The following is a 23,636-nucleotide window of genomic DNA, read 5'->3' on the forward strand; positions in this document are numbered from 1 at the left end:
AGAGAGTTTAGTATAGAAAAATAAAACTAACAGGGCGGATGGGTAGGCAAGGGCATAGGAGAAAAAAGGAGCAATAAATGAAAAGAAAATTTTATGAACCAATAGTATAGGAAAAAGGTACTAAAAATTGTATATATTAATGGAGAAATTAATAAAATAAGTTGAATAATAATGAAAATAATGTAATTCTGTTGTATTTTGATCAATTTCTTTTCCTGTACTTGTAGGTAAAATTAGCTACGAGATTCTTGCAAAATGTGATGCCTGTTTCACTTTCCCCTGTGCAAATTCAGCCACATGCCAACCATTACCCAATAGAGAATATGAGTGCTACTGTGCTCCTGGATACCACGGGAAACACTGTGAATATATGATAGATGCCTGTTACGGAAACCCTTGTAAAAACGCAGGAACTTGTAAAGTATTGGAAGAAGGTCGATTTAGGTCAGTATAGAGGAATAATTTTATTTCGTTGATATTTACTAATTTAAACTAAACTAACACTAATTTAAACTTTTAAAAGAGAAGATAATAAAGCATATTTCTGAATATTTAACTTCATTTAATAATATTTTAGTGTATAATATTTATTCATTGTAAAGTTTTTGTGTGAATATTGGAGCATTCTTTTGCCTCCAAATCAATGTTATCGTTCGATTTTGATTTTCAGTGACGATCTTGGAATCATATTATTTCCAGTCTTTTTTTTACTTTTTTTCTTTTTGAATAAGTTATAAAAATCTACATCTAAGATTGAATTTTTGTTCTATTTCATGAACAAAATTTGATCATGATTCACTGACTGGGTTTCATCTGTCCAATGTATTACTAGTATTTTGTTACGAAGTTATGGTGATCCAAGTTATTATCATGCATAGTTATGGAACAGTGTTGGTTTGCAAATTGTACAGTTAGTATGTTATACATATTAGTATGCGCTAAAAAATAGGAGAAATTTCTTTAGATGATCTTTTTGTGCTTAACGTAAATTATCAGACAATTCTTCAACATAATATGTAACAATTTATAAACCAAATGTAACATTAAGTGAAAGAACTCCTTATACGGCATTTAAAAATTAACAGAACTAAACGGGTAAAACACAGATGTGATATAGCATAATTGCTGAATGCTGTATACTACTGAATGTCGAGTTTTCATTCAATGCTGGCTTATTTCTTCTATCAACTAATCATTACCCTTTTCTCGTACCCAAATGGTTAATCCACGCTGCTTTTGCGTCTTGTGATGTTAGGTTCAGTGCTTGATGGGAATAATTTGCTATTTGTGATCAGCATCTTGAGGGAATTGGAGGAAATCATTCCACGTATGCATGAAATGAGCTCGCTGTAAGCTATGAAGAATTAACAGAACCAATTGTATGCTTACGTGATCTAAATTACTGTATGGAAGTCTGAAAGTACAGAAAGGCAATAAGAATTAAACATTTATTTATTTATTCTTTTCTTTATTTACAGCTGCCACTGTCCTCCAGGTTTTACAGGGGACCGTTGCGAATCGAACGTAGATGATTGTGCAGAGAATAAATGTGAAAACAACGCTACTTGTGTTGATCTTATACAAGCATATGAATGTCAGTGTCAGCCTGGATTTATGGGTAAGTAACAAAGCTACACTCAAATTATTACCGTAGCATGTAATCAATATTAAAAGTAATTTTAAAAAACACTTCTTTACATGTTATATATTTGATTAAATGTAAAAGAAAGTTTGTGTTGTTTTGAATCTATGATTAGGACATCGATACTTTTTGAGAAAAACTGCCTTCTAAGGACATGATGAAATGAACAAAAAGAAAAAAAGAGGAACAGGAAGAAGACTGCAGTCGGTGAACTATATTAAAGTTTAGATTTCCCACATCAAGGCGCGTGGTGATGGGAAATAGTAGTGTGTGTGGAAGCTTGTCAATTAGTGGCAATTAAATCGTCAACGGTGATATAATATTTATGTTGATAATAGCAATGATCTTCGTATTATTGCTCCCTTTTTCTGATTCTAAATGCTTTAATCAATATTATTCATTGTTGTTAGTTTGCTTTATGGCAGTAGGAGTAAAATCATACCATTAAAAAAAAAAAAAAAAAAAAAAAAAAAAAAAAGATTAAATTCAATTCGTGAGAAAATAATTTGTCCCTAACTAAAAGGCTACACTTTTAAGGTTTTACTAAATAAGCAATAGGTAAAAAGATATTTCCCTTGTGACAGAAATGTAATATTTTAATTTAAAATTGTTCAATCTCCACGTGGTGTTTTGAGGTCCATTGTCTCACATAGTACGGTTACCACCTGTCCGAATTTTAGGCGGAACATTTCGAATTTTAAGAAAAAATTTCATCGTCTCGAATTACGTCTAAGGAGGACGTAGTATACGGGACGCCAAATTATCCAAAAGATTGATGAAATATATGAATGATATTTGTAAATTTCGATTGATGGTGATGTCAAGATATCGATACTGAGCTATCGCTAAACTTTTTTTCGTGCTAGCAGCAATAAAATCACCGCCAATTATGTAATTTTTTGTTTGTACTGGTTCTATTGAACTAACCGTAAAAGTGACGCTACGAGTTTATTGTTTAGAAATTTGTTTTAAATTTTGATTGCATTTTTTTTTCATAAATTGCATATGTATTTCTTTCTAATATTCGTAATAAATTGTTTCATTTAAAAATTTGAGTCTGAGCAACTAAAACGACTGAGGAACGATCTGCTAAGAAATACTGAGCTGATTTTAGTTTAGCGTCCCTTTCAGCAGCGAGGTTATATGAGACGTGGACCTACTGATTAACGTGGAATCCGAACCACATGAGCTCCCGCCGGGAATCGAATGCTAAGAAATAGTTCTATACAATTAATGTTTGTACCTACTTGGTTAAATCGGCCAGAAGCATCATATTCAATAAGTAGGTTCCGCTTTAGACTTTGCTAAAATGTGGTAACCCTATCAAATAGTAAGAAAAGGAGTGATGTCTTGTTAATATCCTTATGAACATGATTTAACATATCTTTCCTCCATCTTAACAGTATTGATTACTACGCCATCTTTAATTTTTAGCCCATTGATTTACATACAAAATAATTTTTTCCTGTTTTCTTTGAAATGAACTTGAATTTAGTGATGTTAGTTCAGTGATATTCTTTTCCTAGTCTGTTGTTGTTAAATATCTGTTGTTAAATATCTCTTACGCTTTCAAAATGAAGTTGTGTATAAATTTTAATATTACTGATATTTTATTACTAAATATTAAAAGTACATGTAACAAAATTTTATTTTTTAGAAGCAGACGATATTTAAATAGATTTAAAGAAGTAATCGACAAAATTAAACCATTAAAATTCGAATTCATTTCAAGGATAACAGAAAAATATTTCTGCGTGTAAATGAATGGACTTTAAAAAAAAAAAAAAAAAAAAAAAAAAAAAAAAAAAAAAAAAACCTCAAGTTCCTATTCAGTCAACGATAAAGCACAGAAATGAATGAATGAAGAGCTTCTGAGAAATGAAGTTGATATGTATGTTGAACGAACAATATGAATTTCAAGTTGTGTAAGAATTGTTCTTTACTGATTATACTGGTTTTGACACATCGCTTTTAGTATTCATAATTTGTTACAGTTTTATTTTGTATTGTGCTCAATCTCTCTATAATTTTTGTATTAAACTCTATACTATCCCAGTCTGTCACTTGTAATTGTGCAAAAATAGTGCTTACAACTGTTAGCTAATTAGAATTTTACTGAATTGTTCTTTCTTGAAAATGAAATCTTTAAGTTTTACGTCCCACGGTTATGCATTGTTCTTTCTTCTTGTGAATAGGCGAATATTGTGAAAAGAAAATACCTTTCTGTACAAAGGAGTTCAATCCATGCAAGAATGGAGCACAGTGCGTTGATCACTTTACTCATTACACATGCGAATGTATCGTTGGATTTAGTGGAGAGAATTGCTCTGTCAATATTGATGACTGTGAGAACCACATGTGTCAGGTATGTATGTTATTTTCAAAATTAAATATATGCAGTATATATATATATTTATAACAGAAATCCTTCAAAGAAAGATAATACAATTTAATATTTTTTACGTTAAAATTCTTTTCTGCTTGTAGAATAGTTACAAAGAAACGTAAGAGATAATATTAAGGACAGTTCGCTAGATGAGACCTTAATGTTGTGCAGTGGTTAAGACTAGAAGTCCGTTTATTGTACTATCATAGTTCTAGAATTTGTTTCATGTTCCTTTAACCTATCCCTATACTCTATATTTTTAAAAATCCTTTTATGTAAGAAACAGTAAAATATTAAGAGGGCATAATATGGAAATTAAGTAATAGAGATAAGATATGTACGCAATTAATATTCAAGTTTTAACTTTTAGTTATCTGTACCAAATTAATATGGAAGCAGTGGCGACTCTTGAATCCTACAAAAGACAAGCCATACCAGTATAAACTTTATCATTACACGCTAAGAGAAGAAAACTTGACTAATTACTATTTTTTTATATAGTAGTAGTGCAATTCTTCTTCATCACTTTTCATCTAAATGCCGTTTTGATATAAACATTTGTTTTTAACATTTGAACCTAAGATTTTTAATCAGCCATGTAGTCCGCATTTTTCTCCATGGAATAAAACATGTTGAAAAGAAAACTCATACCCATTGGCACAGCGCAACCATTCAGTCATGTTGGTGAAAGTTCTAGAGGTACTTTTTCAATATTCTTGGGCAACAATCTACCTTCGTCACTTTTTCTCTCAATATTTAACTTTGGTCATGTTATATATGATCTTAACACAAAAATTTAGCACAAAAAATTCAATCTATTCAACATTACGCACAATTATTCGTCGAAAAATAACACGACTAGATTTGGCGGAAAACCACTGACTTTGGTAACATTGCTCAATCTATTCTCGCGTTCGTATGTCTCAATCAATACTTTAAGAAAAAAATTGATTACACACCCATTAGCATAATACCCATTAACATGATTTGAAAGAAATAAAAAACAAAGTAATGGACAGAAGCTAAACTACTTTCCTTAGTTTACAATCTTTCTTTTGCAAAATAGGCAGAAGGAAAGGATATGAGTATCTTTATGAAATACAGAAATTTAAGTATGCACTTGATTTTGATTGGTATTATAGCAATGGTAGTTCATTCTATGTGCCTCGACTTTCTTGTTTCTCTTTTCTTATATGACGTCATACCAGGAGTATACAGCACAGAAGTGTGATTATAATTCACATATGACCAATTCGTGATTATAATTCACATACGACCAGGTGTTGAAACTGTCCTGTGCAACTCTGTGCAGTTATGTTAGACGAACATTAAAGGGAGACAAGTAAGAAAGATTGGACACAGAGATACATCAAGCACTGTGATTTCACTCAATTACTATACCTCTCATGGACTAGAATATCAAAGTTGCAGACTTCATATTTAAATAACTAAATTTTATGATTAGTTTTCTCTATATGTATACAAGAATAATTGTTTTAAAGAAAATATTTTTCTTCGTATTTGTTAATGGGAAGGACCCTCCTCATTAATACAATGCCTAGCGCGTGCACCTTTGGCGAAAGTAGTTCGGGGTTCGATTCCCGGTGGGAGAGTAAGAATTTAATTTCACAATCATTCACTTTCATTAATCATTTGTCTCCTTTATCCTAAAGAACCTAACCGAATGAGACGTTAAACTAAAAACAAATATTTTATTTCATTTAGTGGCAAGACATGTGACTTTGTGATTACATGATAGAGACGCGCTTGTATAGATGCTGTTAATTCTCATTATGTCGTGTAACACTCTCTTCATGATTAGTGTATAATCAAAGATAGCAAGCCCAGGCAAGAAAGGAGAAGAAGGAGCAGATAGCTAGCCAATTACAAATCATATTTTGTTCTGATACCTCATATTGTAACAACTTAACCTACTAACTGATTGATTCTTTTCGAATTATACAGTTCACCTAGTCTGTTGCAACTTTGGTACCTTATTAGACGTTCACATTAAGTAATTGGAATCTTGAAACCAACTTTTATAAAATTTACTCCGAAGTGTTTTTATACCAACACAAAATTAAATCAATCTTGCCTTCAGTTGTTATAGTTAATAATTTCTACGGTGAAACTGTCAGCTATAATATTTAAAATTGCTTGTTTTCTAATACACACATACTAACAAGTTTTCACCTTTATCACACCAAGATCATCCACTTTTTCCAGCTTTCATTGAAAACATACACAATTCATTCCTTTGTCTTGTTACGCATACAATCAGCGTCTTCAGTTGGCTTTCGGTATCCGACGTATCCATTCTAATCCAATCACGCAACAAATACAAAGTTGGATGTACCTAAACCATTCTCCATATCAGCGAAGCTACCATGCCACTTTTGTGTCCAAAAATCAGGGATTTTATTCTTAAAATTGTCAAGTCATTTAATATTTACTATTGTCGACACTGACATTCACATTTAATATTTACTGTTCTCGACACTAACATTCAATACATCAATGAAAAATCATCAATGGATATTATTATTTTTTGTTAGTGCTTTCGCAGTGTGGTTTTGTTTCAATAATAATTGTGACATAACGCTCACTGTTATGTATTCTCTTTTAATACTGTGGACACTTTTCATTCTCCTCGGAGTGTAATAAAAAGAAAGAAATGTTGTATCTGAGTTCTCTGAAACAACTTTGATAGCAAAGTGTACAAGCTACTGGAAAAGAAAAGTGCAGAAAACAATAGAAGTACTAGAAGAAGGCTGCAACCTCAACAGGGATACGGGTCTTCAACTCAACCAAATATGGTTTCCCCCTCATTGGAAGAAAACGTATGCAAAACAACCAATCAGTGCTTGCCAACCAATCCAGTCAACCAGCCAATCACAATTGGGGCCATAGACTGATGCTGAATTGGACTCGCCATTGACCAATCAGATTTTGGTTTCCTGCTAGCATCTATATAATAAAAGCTTCTGTTTTTGGTCTCTCATGCTTTACCCTGAAGACGAGAACAATGTTGAAGGTTCTCGAAACATTGGACGACGCAGAATTCACCTGGCTGATTGCCCGAGAACAACTATATTTATCATGACACCCGGAAAGCTTCAGTTCTTATTTCAATGTGTGTTGTTACTATAATAAGGACCCAAGAGAACTGCTTACTTAACTGGCATCCTTGGTTTTCCAATAACTATAGGGCACTTTACTAGTATTGAGTCCAAACGACCGGTACGATTGAAAAAATTCCACCATTTTAGATTGAAAACCACCTACTTCCTACAACTTTCCTCTCCATTTTTTTTTTTTTTTTTTTTTCATGTCTTTGCTTACAATGGAGTTGGCCTATAGCTCTGGGCTTTTGATACACCCGGTAGAATTGCAGTATTTTTTAAAATGCAATTCTGACTGAGCATGGATTGTATTTTTATTTATTTTTTTTCTTTTCAGAACGGTGCCACTTGTATTGATGGAGTGAATGATTATACCTGTAAATGTACAGGCGATTACACCGGGAAGTTCTGCGAGATTACGCCAATGGTAGCAATGCTGTACCCCCAAACATCTCCATGTCAGCAACACGATTGCCAAAATGGGATTTGTTTCCAGCCACAGGGATCAAATGATTATATTTGCAAGTGCCATCCAGGTTATTCAGGTGAGCTTCTGTTTTATCAAAATTTATTTCTAACGGTCATTTTACTATGTTTCTGTTTGTTTATTTTACATGTGTCTACCTTTTTATTTATTTATTTATTTATCAACTTGTCTGTATATATTTCTAGACTGCGCAGGAGAAACATTATAAGTCAGGAATTTTCCAAAATGAGATAAGTCAAAATTAGAAGTCTACGTGTCATGCTTCACTTCCGGTTAACTTGGTATAAGTCAATTTTAAACGTGAGTTAAATAATCGGGTCTTGGTACTGTTAGTATAAGTGATTCACTTATGTTTGGTAAAATAAAAAAATCGCCTCTTGAAAACCTTTTTTTTTTCGACGTACTATTTCTCCCACGCAGTCTAGATTTATCTTTTTTTTTTTTTAATTTACTCGACAGTTGTATTAGTAACCTTAGAAAAATATTAACCGCCCACTTCTTCAAAACGTCAGTTTGGTTTTCCCCAATCATACAATCATACAGTACAAACGCTATATCATTATAAGCTGTTTCGTTCGAGACTTTATTATTATGTTGATTCAGCATGCTGAAACAGTTAAAGTAGGGCTGCTGCTTTCTTAACCAAAACCTTTGGTTTCGAAACGGTGTAGAAGATGAGAGCTGCACAATTGTCAGCCAAATGCAAGCTATTGAAAAGCCTTTGGTCTCTTGTGAGTTGTTTTGTATCTATATAAAGTTTCGATTTAACGGTTTTGTACTAAATTACTTATTATAGAATATAGAAGTAAAAGTATGTCAGAAAGAAATTACCATAGATGACTGTATTTTAATAATACTTGTATTGTAAAAATTACAATACGTGCAGAGTAGTCACGTGACACTTTTACTATCTTCTTATAAACATTTAGTATTATTAACATATTAACCTTGTTTTGTTTTAAAATACAATTTGAAATGTCATTTTGGGTTTTATTTTCGGATACGAACATTATTTTCAAACTTAAAAAGAAAGTTACGATACTTGCAAATACTAATTCTAATAGTGCGTCTTGTAAGCAGTTATTATGTCTTGAAGTAAACAACTATACAAAACAGACAAAGAAGTGTTAATATGCACGTATACAAAATTCAGCACTAATGTGTTACAGGTTCCTAGATATTATGTTACATTGCTTTACCAAGTCATTACTTTCAGTGTCATCAAGCTGTATAACTATCTTTTCTGGAATATTCAAACTTTAAAGACATAAAAGTGAATTAACTTATTTGATGTACACAAAAATAACAACGTAGCACTTTAAATTGTCTTAAACATTCCTATGAATGTTATACGAATTTAGGCTCTGCTCCATGTTTGTCTTTTGACCGCGTGAATTGAGAATTGTTGTTGGGTGTTCTAAAGAAGATAGGGTTTGAATGGAAAGATCGAAGAAGAAACTTATACATGAACCAACAAATAAGTGTTAGGATAGGGGAAGAACTGACGGAAGAGAGTGCAATTGGAAGGGGAGTTCGACAAGGATGCTGCCTCTCGCCAACACTATTTAATGTCTATCTAGAAGAGATAGTGAAAAAGAGTTTACATGATGATGACGGCATTTCATTAGGAGGTAGAATGATTAGATGCATAAGATTTGCAGACGATATGGCGCTTGTTGCAGAATCTGAAAAGGAAATCAATAAAATGTTAGAAAACCTGAGGATGGGCTTTGAAGAATATGGGATGAAAAGAAATGTGAGAAAGACAAAAGCCATGTTGATTGGAACGAAGAGGTCTGTGTCAAATATAAAAGTGGGAGAGGAGCAAATAGAACACGTGAATAGTTTACGATATCTGGGTAGTATTCTTAGTAATGACATGAAGTGCGAACGTGAAATAAAAGCAAGGATAGGAATGGCGAAAGAAGGCTTTAGGAGGAAGAAAAGTCTGTTTTGTGGGACCTTGAATAAAGAGTTGAGAAAAAGACTCATAAAATGCTTCGTGTGGAGTGTTGTACTGTATGGAGCGGAAACGTGGACATCACGTAAAGGTGACGAAAATCGACTGGAAGCCTTCGAAATGTGGGTGTGGAGAAGAATGGAAAGAATTAGTTGGGTAGAGCGGAAAACGAATGAGAGAGTGTTAGAAATGGTGGGTGAGAAAAGAACACTTAGATAGTATTAGGAAGAGGAAGAGAAACTGGTTGGGACATTGCCTCAGAAGAGATTGTATCATGAGGGACGTCCTAGAGGGTATGATGGCGGGAAAGAGAGGCAGAGGGCGAAGGAGACTACAATTAATGGATGATATAAAAACAGAAAGATCATACATAAAGACGAAGAGGTTAGCGGAGGACCGTGGAGCATGGAAGGTTCTCAGCTGCTGCAAGTGACCTGCCAGTAAGGCAGAATACCTATGATGATGACCATGTTTGTCTAACTGTTTTTTAAAAATAGTAAATTTTCATGCCCTGTTTTAGATAGGTGTATCATTATGTACTGATCTAGTCACTTATAAATCAAGGTGCATCTGACCTTACTTCTTTTGTTCTATAAAGTGCAATACATTAGTTTTTCGCTTCTGTGATTCCTCTCTTTTCTTTTTCCCATAAAAAAAACTAATTGATTTAGAACATCTGTTATTAGAACATTTCTAGCGTTTAGATTATATATATAAACATTTTCAGCCTTTCTAATGACGTTCACATTTATTTCTCCACGTAGCATTTATTTTTCATCTATTGCTCGAATACCCTTAGAATTTGATAACAATATATACCGCATCATTCTTACGTAAGGCTTAAGTTTATATGTATTTTTTTCAACTAGTTCAACTTTTGTTACAAATTATTCAGTTTTATTTATGTGTTGTTTTAAGACTTCCCTGAAAACATTTTTAATTATAGGGAAACGGTGTGAGTACTTAACAAGCCTGAGCTTTATCCATAACAATTCGTTTGTGGAACTTGAACCTTTGAAGACGCGACCTGAAGCAAATGTAACTATCACCTTTGCCACTGAGGAACAGAATGGCGTTTTACTCTATGATGGAGAGTCACAGCATTTGGCTATTGAACTTTTCAATGGACGAATTCGAATCAGTTACGATGTTGGAAACTATCCAGTCTCAACAATGTACAGGTAAGAGGAATGGAATAATACAAGATAATGCACTTCAAAAAACAGATAGTATCGTGTAAGTCTTTTGGCCAATTTTAGGTTGCTGTGATGCTGATGTGTAAATTAATATTTATGGAATCTATTGAAAGTTGATTTTCATTTTTCTACTATTTGTTTGCATATTTGGATTATGTAACTCTGTATAGATCCCATTTTGCAAATATTAAAAAACAAACAAAAAAAAAAAAAAAAAAAGTAGAAAAGAAAGAAAGAATGGTACAATACCTTTGATAGGAGAGCCTACATATAAGAACATTATACAGGCAAGAGTTTAGACCTTCCAAAAGAAAGGTATGTTTCTTTGAACTTTTCTTTAACTAACAATGGTTCAACCGAGAGATTAAACCTTGCAACCTTGATTTAACTCATTTCCCGACTTCATACAATAATAAAATTTAGCACAGCAACAGAAGTTGGTGACAATACAAAATGTCATTGTTACTTTGATATACGAGACGCGTTCGGAAAGTAACTTCCGATGGGTCACTGTGCATGAAGTAGTGGGGGCAGTGCTACCATCCTTGTACAGACGAGCGCGGTAGACCAGTCTGCATCCAGCCGTAATAAAATGAAGGTTGTCTGATCACTAGTTCCACCTTTGTAGCGTCTCAAAATGTGTGCTGCAATAGTATACCCTGCCAAGTGCGAGGTACGAGCTGTTATACGTTTTCTTACGGCAAAGCAATATTCAGCAGCAGCTGCTCATCAAGAACTTTGTGCCGTGCATGGACCAAGTGTGATGAGTGAAAGAGTTGTATGTGAATGGGTTCGCTCATTTAAAAGTGAACGAACCAATATTCATGACGAAGATAGGAGTGATCACTGATGAACTCGTTCAGAAAATTGATGGAAAAATTCTGTGAAAATCGACGTTTCACAATCTCGGAACTTTCCGATGAATTTCCACAAATTTCCAGTTTTTGGTGATGATGAGGAGCTGAAAGATACGGTCACAAGCTGGCTCAAAGCATAAGCGGGAGATTTTTATGCTGATAGAATTTCTAAGCTACAGTAGTTCAGAGATATGATAAGTGTTTGAATGTTTATGGGAACTATGTCGAAAAATAGAGCAAAGAAGTAGTTTTCAGATGTATATAATAAATTCTTCTTATTTAGTTTGGTGTTTCTTTTTTAACCAATCGGACCGTTACTTTATGAACGGCCCTCGTATTAGAAATATATTTATATATTCTTTAACCAAGAGTGATTTTACTTGGACCGTACGGACCGTATCTCATCTTGTAATTTTAATTTTACTCATTTCCCGACGTCATATAATGACGAAATTTATCCTTTTACACTGAAGACATCTATTGATAGTTTTATACAAAGCTTTGAGAGAAAACTTACTTGTATGCAAAAAGTGTTTGACGCGCATGTCTGTCTAATATATGGTGTTCTAAAAGTTGTGTTAAAAGAGCAAGCGACCTTCACAGTAATACGTGAAAGTGCTTATGTTAAGAATATATGATACAACTGAAATAACTTTAGCTGTTGAATGGATTGTTAATTTCTTGTTCAGTACTGAGGAGACGTCTCAATGTCGTTGGATTAATAAGGTCGACCCTAAAACTTTACTTTAATGATTGTAGCTGGGGCAATTTTTTTATTGTTATTTTCTCTTAACCGAAGAAAAGTGCTACCATACTTTGTATTAGTGAGATTCTGATTGCTATTTTTTAGAAGACTAACAGACAAAATGGATCATTGTTAGTGCTTCCAAAATTTAATAAACTCATCTTTTTTTTTTTTTAGTTAGCTTCATTTTTGTAGTAAAAAGCATTCTACATTTCACCGGTAATATAAACAGATCCGATAGTGATGTAGATTTTAATATTTGTTCTAAGTAACAAATATATGGTACAATTATTTTTTATTTTTTAATCATTACAGTTTTGAAATGGTGTCAGATGGAAAATATCATACGGCAGAATTTTTGTCTGTTAAGAAGAATTTTACATTACGAGTTGACCACGGCTTAGCCAGAAGTATTATAAACGAAGGTGACAGAGAATATCTTCGATTGACTACTCCGCTTTTTATAGGAGGAGTTCCAACCGAAACTGGTATTATGGCTTACAGGCAGTGGCATCTGAGGAATTTGACTAGTTTTTCAGGTTTGTTATTGCTTTTAAACGAACTTTTTTTATCTTTTAATTTTTTTTACACTCCCAATTATGATTTTTTTCTTAATTTAGTATAGAGATCTTATATTTTGTAAACTAAAAAGCTGGTCAGTTAAGGAAATTGAAATTGCAAAGTTATCAGGACTACGAAATAATTAGGTCATAATTATATTGCTTGGCGTTCTAACAGACTTTGCTTATTTGGTATTATCCTTAATATGTCTTTTCTTATGACATGTGTTTGTATATCATTTCTACCACCATGGCCAATAAAAAATTGAAACTTTCAAAACTACAAAATGAACTTTCCTTCTCATAAAGAGCTTTGCGTTTCAAAACATCAGAACACACATAAACTTATAATCACTTAATGCTGGACAGATATATTTTGTTTGCCTCTAAAGAATTTTTATGCAGAAACTGGAATCACGTTTTAATAGGTCATATTTTCTATAACAGCATAAACTACGAATCTGTAAATATCATGTTAAAGTAATTCATATGAACGGAATCTATTATTTAAGTAGCTTATTTTCTTCAGGTCATTACTTTCTACTTACGTTTTACTAACATAAAACTAAAATGGTGGTACATGATAATGTAACAGTTTGTGAAATACAAATGTTTCTTCTGTTTAAAATAAATCTTTAACATCATAAAAAGTAATTCAAATGGATTAAAGTATAATTATACAAGGTGAACGGTAACTACGTGGACAAACTTGGACGGGTGATAGTACATCTAGAAAGAAGCAAAAAAAAGTCTTAGTGAACATGGGGGAAATTCCGTCCCGTTTAGGAGTGTCGAAAGAGTGTCGAAAGAGTGTCGAAAGAACAGAGTGTCGAAAGCATGGAAGCATGAACTTCAGATGCCAACAGCTTAGAAACAATACATCGTAGAGAGTGCGGTTAAAAACGTCACTTAGAAAATCATGCCTACTCTATTGAAAAATGCAGATTTGAAAACGCAGCTATGCATGCGCAAGGGATTCCCCAAAGGAATGGAGGGATTCCCGGACATGCTGTAAAGGAAAGAAGTGTCACACATTGTTAATCCCGTGCGCACACGTAGCTGCGTTTTCAAACATGCATTTTTCAATAGAGTAGGTATGACTTTCTAAGTGACGTTTTTAATCGCATTCCCTACGACGTATTGTTTTTAAGTTGTTGGCCTCTGAAGTTCATGTTCCCACGCTTTCGACACTCTGTCACTCCTAAACGGGACGGAAATTCCCCCATGTTCACTAGGACTTTTTTTTCTTCTTTTTAAATGTATTATTACCCGTCCAAGTTTGTCCACGTAGTTACCGTTAACCCCGTATAACTAAATGTAATTAAAACAGTAAAAATAATTCGAGTATGAATAAACAATAAATAGAAAATTAATTAAAAATACAACATCGTTAAGGTGATACAAACGTAAGTCTGTGAGATATGTATATGGGTTCCAAGGTCTTAGAATTGGTACTGCCCGTCTAATCTTGTTTTCTACTTACTTTTTTATTATTCTTTCTATTTTTTACTTTTACTTTTTAGTGTAGATACGCCTTTTACTATACAATTCGGCTAACAAATGAGTATTTTATTGTAGTAAAAAAAGATTGATGGGTTGTAACTCCCGGATAAGAATAAATTTCAATCGATAGTTAATGTTTCGAGATTTTTCAGGACTTCTTGTTTCCACCAAGAAATTATTATCTTTCTTCATTTATTAAGGAGAAAAAGTCAGTAATTAAGGAAGGCAACTAATTATGTGATTTTTTGCCGCTGAATTTACTGTAAGGTTTTGCAGTGCAATATAGAAGCAAGTTTTAATTTTAAGATGACGTTAATCATTGTAATGATTGATAATGATTGATACTAAAACTATTGCACGTTTGTTGGTTTAATAATTGACTGTCTAAAACAGATTATATTTTATTTTCGGCACTACATGAATTACAATGAAGTATATCTAAATGTCCTACTTAATGTAGGACAAGCTCTGTATAAGCTTTCTACAGATACTTTCAAACTTACCTTATAAAGGTCCTGATGAGTATGTGTAAAACCGCTTTAGCTTCTTATAGATTATAAAAATATTTAGTCACTACTCTATATCTTGATGCGAAAATAATCTCAGTTCATTACGCGACCTTTTTCCTAAGAGAAGAAGATACAATGAGAAGTGTAAAAGATACAACACAGGTAAAATTGTAAAAATGTCTCATAATAAAAGAAGGAGGACTAACTGAGAAAGTTGTTAGAGAATACTCACCTCAGCATTTTGTTGGCTTTTATATTGATTGTGGAACGAACATCGTGACTGACACCGTCAGAGACTGCATTTCTTCAATACTCTTTCTTCTTGTCGTCAAACTCGAAACGTGCTTTACGATTTTATCCCCTTAGGAAAAAGGGTCGCGTAATGACTTCAAATATCAAGATAAACTTTGAGTGAACATACAGAGTGGTGAGTACATGTCTTTGCTAGATACCAAAACAGTTTACAAACAGTGCAATTTTGAAAAACATTTTTATTATACTTTGTACTCAAGGATCTCGCAGTATGTAGAATAAACTTGTTTTCTATACTTTGTTTCATATTATCTTTGTATCTGCTTGCCAAGCAAATAGTAACAGTATCATTAGTTACATTTTTCCAAACTAAATAAACAAGTTGCTGTTGAGCGTTTTTTAACCATAAAAAAGTGTTTTAGTAGAAATAAACCTGTCAGAACACACTTATAGCCAGAAACCCCTTCTTCAAGCGTATTATAGCGTCAATGAATGCAGTAGTCAATCAGTGTGACGATGTTGGGTTATTTTTCAGTTTCAATTTATTATTAAAGAGAAAAAGATATAGGCATTTCGTCTTGACCAGTTCCTTTTCTTGCCCTTCTGTAGGGTGTATCAAAGAACTGATCGTCAATCATAAACCTGTGGATTTCACCAACGCAGCCAGACAGCAGAAAGTAACTCCCGGATGTTCCCTCATCCAAGATGAAGAGCCAGTGGATGATGACGATGTATGTGCTAATCATCAATGTCGACGCGGTAAATGTGTTCCTAGAAGAGACGGCAGAGACTACACTTGTAAGTGTCGACCTGGTTGGAGTGGACGTTACTGCGATGAAGGTGAGTCATTATACAATAATTCTTTCCTTCATCTACATAATAATTTAAGTCCGCACATAAAAGAAAACAGTAATAAAGGCAATGTTTTCAGCGGTAAATAAATAAAATAGAATACAGATAAGGATTATTCGGAAATCAGAGCTAGTGAGAAAGGAATCTCAAGTGCAAAAAGAAAGATTTTTCTCTTTATATCAAGCACGTTTAGAAGGAAAACAAGTAGTATCATTGTTTATCAATGTAGAGCTTCGTATCAATCCATAACGTAATACATATAGTTAAGGTTGAAATTAAATAATTAAGCTCCGAATTCAGATTCACATTGTACATAAATGATCAATTCTTTAATGGAAAATACTACTCATATGTCAAATATTCACAAGAATGAATGTATTGTATTAGAAAATTCAATTTGTTTCATTTTCCATTTTTTTTCGTCATACATAATTTCTTACGTAATTTTTTTATGCGTCTGTTTTCCACAGAGTGCCCTAGGAAATAGCATGCTTAGTCTACTGAGATAATCGAGCCTACATAGAACATTCTCAAAGAATTCATAACTTATATAAAACGCATAATTTCATTCATTTATCAAGAGTTAATGCAATAACACACATTCAAATAAACATACAAGCTACGAAAGGAAGGGGTACTAATAAGCTATGAAACTTGATTCAACGTAAAAAAGATTTTAATATAGAAAAGAATATTAGAAAAGAAAACAGTTTTGTGATTCACGGTTTCGAAGATGAAACCGAAGCGTGATAAAATAACTTGCTTAAATAAATATGTGATTACGGAAACGCCGAGCAGCTACAAGATACATCATAAACACTTGTATGTTATTACGTGCAAGAAATTACATTTTTATGCACATGTTTACGTTTATTACACATATAAAAAACTTTGTTTTAGCAGTTAGTTGTATCTGTGTGTGACATAAAATGCGCTCATTGATATAGAGGTATATAATATTAATGTAAATTTAGGATTGCTTAGAATGCCCATTTTATTTTAGAGCTCCCTCGTGGCTAAGCGGTTAACGTGGGAGACCCGGGTTCAATTCCCGGCGGGAGCTCATGTGGTTCGGATTCCATGTTAATCAGTAGGTCCACGTCTCATTTAGCCTCGCTGCTGAACGGGACGCTAAACTAAAATCACCTCACCATCATTTTATTTTATTTGTGTATTTTATTACTATAGTTAGTTATAGACTTTTATATAATGAAGCGTAAAAAGCTCTTATAATCACGTCTTCTTATATTGCAGAAATTAAATTTTACTTGCATTTGTATGTTACATACCTCTTTCATTGGTTTTGAAAATTCTTCATGAAATTCATTTTGGCTCAAGTTGTAAATATTTGTAGATACGTATATATTAGAAAAATAAATTTAAAATTTAAGGAAACCAATAAGAGAACTGAAAATTTAGTAAGGAAACAGATAATACTAATATTAATAATTTATTGTTTTTTAATTACAAAAGGTACTTATAATCTTACATGATTACGTAGAATACAAACATACTGAAGGCATTTGATACCTTTAGCTTTCAAGCCTCGAATAACCCATCAACTGTCTGCAGAGAAGAGAAAAGTAAAGCTGGAGAAAGAGGTCTGGTTGTGTGTCATTGTCAGTTATTTTGAATATTTTGAAAGTTTGAGTAACATTCAAACTGGCTGATTGACTCACCAACGGTTCTCACTCTCTAGTATTCTTTTCCATTCTCCTTTTCTCTACACATTTACTGAGCCGTTCAATTGCTGGAAGTAAAATGTTTGTCTACAGCCTTTAGTATGGTTATGTTCTAAACATATATTTTTAATTTTGATTACCATATGCCTACGCGGGTATTAAGTAAGCAAAAAATAATGATTTTCAGATTGTTATGTGACTAACTTGATACTTAATATTTTATCGTTGTTGATAAGTTAAAATCGTATTTCATTACTCATTCTTGATTTCTTTTTATTTATTTAAATAGCTCCTACTTGTCGGAAAGAACAGTCACGTGACTATTACATGGAGAACGGATGCAGATCGCGCAAGCCTGTGAAGGTTGCTACTTGTGTTGGGGCATGTGGAGACAACTGCTGTAAACCACGCAAAACAAAGAGGCGAAAAGTACGGCTTATTTGTAACGATGGTACCCGTTATACCAAGGATATTGATATCATTCGTAAGTGCACATGCACAAAGAAGTGCTACTGAACCAAGCAAGTAATCACTCTTCTTAGCACTCCTCGTTAACATATAACAGGGCATAAAGAACCAGTAAATAAGCAGAAAAAAATCCAAGGATAGACTCTGCAAGAGCTTCGAAACCCAGTGAGCTTGGAAAGATTGTTGTAATAATCTTAATTATATAACAAGGATAAATCATACTACGATTTTTTGTATAAGTTCATTTTTAATACGGCAAGCAACAAAGAAGAGGAAACAGACTTATTTCGTTTTTATTTCAAAAAATATGATCAATTTCCTGCAACAACTCAAAGCAGTACCGTGTGCTCTGTATACAAACTTATACATAACAATAGGTCAATAAGTGTAGTGAATTTTAAAGTTACGGAATCCATTATGAAATTCTAGACCTTGTCACTTATGGTCGATGTATTTGACAGGCAAGAGACTTTTTTTAAAAACAGCTCTTGTTTCCGCCCTTTCTAAGTATCTTATATACATATATATATCCGGAAAGAAAGAGAACTAGTGATTATGTCGTTAAGAAAGTAAAAAGAATGAACGCTATTGTGCTGCGAAAAAAGAAGACGAACAATGACATTGTTTTTTGTTTGTTTGTGTTTAATATTTAAATAAAGTGCAAAGAAAAAGAAGAAAACCCACCTATATTCGCAATATTGTAGAAACTGCACTTTTTCTTTTTTTTTTAAAAAAAATGTACGAAATAAAATAAAATTGTGGGTGTAAATATGAGTAGAAGAAAAAATAGTGAAGAACTCTTACTTAATAATAGAGAGTCTTCGGCTTCATAAGAAAAGAAATTCAGTGTGCTTATTGGACACATATGTATGTGTATGTGTGTCTTCTGTCTTTTTTTTTTTTTAAAGTTTTTCCTTTGATTTGCTTCGATCTTGCTTTCTGCGTGACATCGAAGGGAAAAGAAAAGTCGTCTTGATCACTAAATACAAGGCTTTGGTGTACACTATTTAAAACAGAAGTTTTCTTGTTTTGAAGTGATGACAGAATTCTTCACTATTATATTCGTTTGTTAGAACTTTACATCAAGAAAGAAAGAACAAGATGAGTATGACAGAGTAATAGTTCTTTTAGGCAGGTAGTTTTCTTTGTCGATAATATACAGTATTGGAGAAATTGGTACACAAGACTCACAATATACAGTTCGCTGGTAAACTGATTGAATTTGGGTTCTTGTTCAAAATAGGGAAGCAGATAGGTTTAAAAAATGATATTTTAAAGGCGTAGAAGTCGAGTTTCTAACTATACTTAATAATATCTTCTGTTCATTCAGTTTTACCATCGAACTGTACATTATGAATCTGCTCAGAGAAAGAAAATAATACATTATCTGCATCATCAAAGTGTTATTTGTATGCCGTCTATTTTTCTTTTTCCTCTCCCTCTCTCTCTGTTTCTCAACTGCAAGCTTCTATTTTCGTTTGGAGACGTAATGTAAAAAGTAATATGTAGTGCAATCTTGTTGTAGATATATTTACATGTATAATAAAAAAAATATATCACTGTGGTTCTATGACAAATTTAACACCGAAGGGAATAAAATACACGTCATGTTAACAAAATTTTGTATAAAAAGAAGAAGAAAAAACAAATTATAAGCATAAGAAAGAAACTCAGTAAAAATAATACATATAAATATATATATATATATTCCTGGCAATTTTTTTTGGTTAAAATTGAATGTATAGTAATGTTTTTACTGCGTTACAAAGGAAAATTACTTTTATTCGTCGTACAAATTGCTTTAATCTAGAAGAATGTGTAGATATTAGAGAAAAATCATCGCTGCAACCAATGAAAAAAATTTATATATATACATAAAATATAAAATATAAAATATACGCAAGGACTTTTCGAATTTGTATGCAGACGAATGAATAATTATTATAGTACCAATATGATGTTTCTCGTTTGAGCTAGAAACGAAACAGATTTAGGGACGATCATACAGTAATTAATTTACGTTAGTATAAATTTGAAATGATTATACATATATATAGACCGCAGCTTTTGATAATAAAGAAGAAAAATTCTTGTTCATATACATATATATATATATATAAGAAAATGTAAGTAACGTTCTGTCTGAGAAATATATATATATATAGTATTTATTATATATATATGTATATGTTATGTATGTATTTAGAACCTAATAGAGAACAATGGGGGACAGAAATAGCACTGCCATTTATTCGAATGAACATGTAAAAAGTATGTAATATTTACGAATAAAAGAAAAATCAATCACATCATACGTTAGCGTAATTATTACGCAAAACAACTCTTTTATGTTCAAATTTGTACATTTTCCGTATAACTCATTCATCATGACACTCTTATTATTTTCTTGATGACTGGTTATATCGTTTTTTTCTCAAAAAGAATAATTCGCTGGTCCACCTACGAATATTTCAATAATTCCAGTTGTTATTTCTAAAGGAAATATTGCTTTATATAAAAAATCAAAACTTGAGTTGTACGTTCTATTAGAAATAACTCCTTATAATATACAATATGTTCAGAAGCAAAAATGACGTAGTATGTGTTATACTTGACCATGCATCATTTGTATTAAATATTGCTATGTTTGTACGAGTTCGTGGACCAGAGAAACTAAAACTTTACCATTTTTCATGTAATAAGATTTTTTTATAATTATTTTAATCCTTGTCATTAACAGTATTATTATTATTTTAATACCCCAGATTGAAGTACCTGTACTTTTTTTAGTGAAGTTTTTTTTAATAAAAGAGAAATGAATATTAGTGTAATGCTGTTTTGCGTTTAGTTTTTACAGAAGTTGAAATACATTATTATTACTCACTTTTGCAATTACTTACGGTTTAATATAATATATATACTGAGAAAGTAACTCTACAACTGTAAATTGGATTGATATAATTACTTTTTTTTAAAAAAAAAGTTTTTTTTTTTTTAATTAAGCGAAGCTAAGACGACAAGACATTGTGTTGTAAGTGCATACAAACAATTCTAGTAAATCGAAAACTTTCGATGAGATCTTATCCAATATCAGCACCATAACTCAAAGTTATTGATTACCAGTATTAAAAAAAATAACAGATTTGTCATCGAAGAAATTTTCAAACTAAAAATAATCGAATATCTCAAGTAAAATTTATAACAATAAATAAGACGAAGTTATAAGTTAGATTAACTTGTGAGAGTGGAATTTAAATAAGGATCCCATTTCTACAGGAAAAAATGGTATATTTTCTTACCTCGTGTTTAGACAACATACTTTTTACACAACGCACTAAGCTAATTTTAAATACGAGATTCCAGATATGTTCAAATTAGATATCACTTATCTTGAACAATTGAAATATATTGTATCTTCATGCAATGTAAAAAAAAGTAAATATTAATTTCAGATATTAAAAAACATATAAAATAGAAATGAAGAAATAATTTATTAAATGAAAAAGATAAGTTGATATAAAAACTCATTCAATTAAGTATTCAGTAGTAGCAATATCATGGAAGAATAAATTAATATAAGTCTCAGGTTAAGAGAAAAACATATGTAGAAACAAAATTTTGTTTCTTTATATTGCATCTTTTTTTTTTTTTTTAAATTGGGAATTTCTTCCAAAAATGTATAAAAACGAGAGCTTACGAAGCGTAATTGATACATACATAATATAATATTGTTGATTATACTATGATTTTGCTTTCAGTTGTGACTCGATTGGAATTTACTTAATCTAATTTAGAATTTACTGAAACGAATAGTCAACATTCTTGTATGGAAATTATTTTTGTGAACAAAATAATCACACAGTTGAAAAAAAGAGTACAATTTAAGAGAAAATCAACTTAAATTTACTGCAACAAGGTAAATTTGAATATTTGAATGTAATTGTGATTTTTATGTATGAACAGGGGTGAAATTGCGCTGTTAACTCAAAATTTGTTTTCCAAAAGAAGATGAATTACAATAACAGACGTGCTCATTGTTCGTGTGGAGTGGAAGATATGCTGGTAATTTAAAAATTGTTACATTAAAAAGATAAATCACCCAATTAGATTTCTTAGGATTTTATACGAAATAGTTTTTTAGGATGCTTTTGCTTGAATTTTGATAAACGAATGATTTATCAGATATTGACGTTTAAATACTTTTTTTTAAAAATTTTGTTTGTATTCATAACTGATTGCAAAAAGTTAAAAAAATCACGGTAATCTGGTACTTTTATATGTGCATTGGTGACATACTGTCCTTGTATAATTTTTCGAAAAAAAGTGCAATTAAAAGAAAAGACAAATAAACAATATTCAATCAATATGTCCAATTAACACTTGGTTTGCCATACCAAGTAATACTCGTTTTCGGGAGTTTTGGTTTTCATTACAAACCTTGTCAGACATTCCAAAACAAGCTTTAAATTTCGAAATAACTTCTTTAAAAAAATCTTGTAGAAACAAATTTTCAAATTGTTGCTCTCTAACACGTTTTGATTTTTTTAAGAAAAGACTTCAAACCAATTTTACAGTTGTAGATGATGTATTTTCATTTACAGATGTACTATAGATTTATTTATGTTTACAAGTTTTTTTTTTTTTAATAGAATCACTTATACAAGTGAAGAAAAGTGAAGACTGTGTCAACCAACTAAGTGATTAAGGAAAAAGAAAAAGTGTATGATAATTCTGAGAGGAAATCGTGTTTTCTAAAAAAGACGAAATTCTTTGTGGTTTGCATGCTAATTTGAAAAAAATAAAAAATAAAAATGAATTGAATATATTTTGTAAATGGTGCTTCAAACCAAGTTTAGTAACTTAACCTTATTTGTTTGTTGTTACCCAATCTACCTCTTTTTTTTAATAAAAGAAAGCATTGTACTGTACTGAAAATAACGGAAAAGAAATATAGTGTAATGCACATCTAACAGTAATGTGTAATAAAAAAAAGTAACAACTATATTTGTGTGGATGTAAAGTGTGAGGAAAATTATATTAATTAGTATGAACAGAAAAAATAAATAAATAAATAAAACTAAATGGCATTTCTACAATGTAAGATTTAAAGAGAAAAAGAAAGAAAATAAATATCACTAAAAGTTTTAGTACCTCTGTGTCACAGTACCATTTCACTGTTTAATGAAAATAAAAACACAATAAAGATGGGAAGACTGATTTTGTATTTTATATACATATATATTTATTAACCGAACAGAGCCGTCGAATCTGAAGACTTATTCTTTCTTTTCCTTTTCAATTTTTTTTAAAGAATCCTTTATCATAAACCAGAGGGAGAAACACCGTAGCTATGTACTATAGAGGTGTCTATAAAGAGGAAGAAGAAGAGACAACCTCGACAAATTTCGATTGGCC

General features: G+C 31.8%; 1 protein-coding gene across 4 annotated transcripts in view; it reads left to right on the plus strand.

Moving 5' to 3' along the window:
* Positions 1 to 22,861, plus strand: part of sli (slit guidance ligand) — an 833,494-nt gene extending 810,633 nt beyond the window's left edge. For all 4 annotated transcript variants that reach the window (XM_081762100.1, XM_081762119.1, XM_081762110.1 and 1 more), the window contains 8 exons: positions 228 to 444; positions 1,479 to 1,618; positions 3,838 to 4,007; positions 7,488 to 7,695; positions 10,544 to 10,778; positions 12,711 to 12,934; positions 15,829 to 16,059; positions 18,043 to 22,861. In XM_081762100.1, the coding sequence (XP_081618226.1) occupies positions 228 to 444; positions 1,479 to 1,618; positions 3,838 to 4,007; positions 7,488 to 7,695; positions 10,544 to 10,778; positions 12,711 to 12,934; positions 15,829 to 16,059; positions 18,043 to 18,269 (1,652 nt within the window). In that variant the 3' untranslated portion in view covers positions 18,270 to 22,861. The remainder of the gene's footprint in view (positions 1 to 227; positions 445 to 1,478; positions 1,619 to 3,837; positions 4,008 to 7,487; positions 7,696 to 10,543; positions 10,779 to 12,710; positions 12,935 to 15,828; positions 16,060 to 18,042) is intronic.
* Positions 22,862 to 23,636: the final 775 nt, after the last annotated feature.

Source organism: Thermobia domestica, chromosome 1, assembly GCF_964235325.1.
Source record: "Thermobia domestica chromosome 1, izTheDome1.hap1.1, whole genome shotgun sequence".
Taxonomy (NCBI): domain Eukaryota; kingdom Metazoa; phylum Arthropoda; class Insecta; order Zygentoma; family Lepismatidae; genus Thermobia; species Thermobia domestica.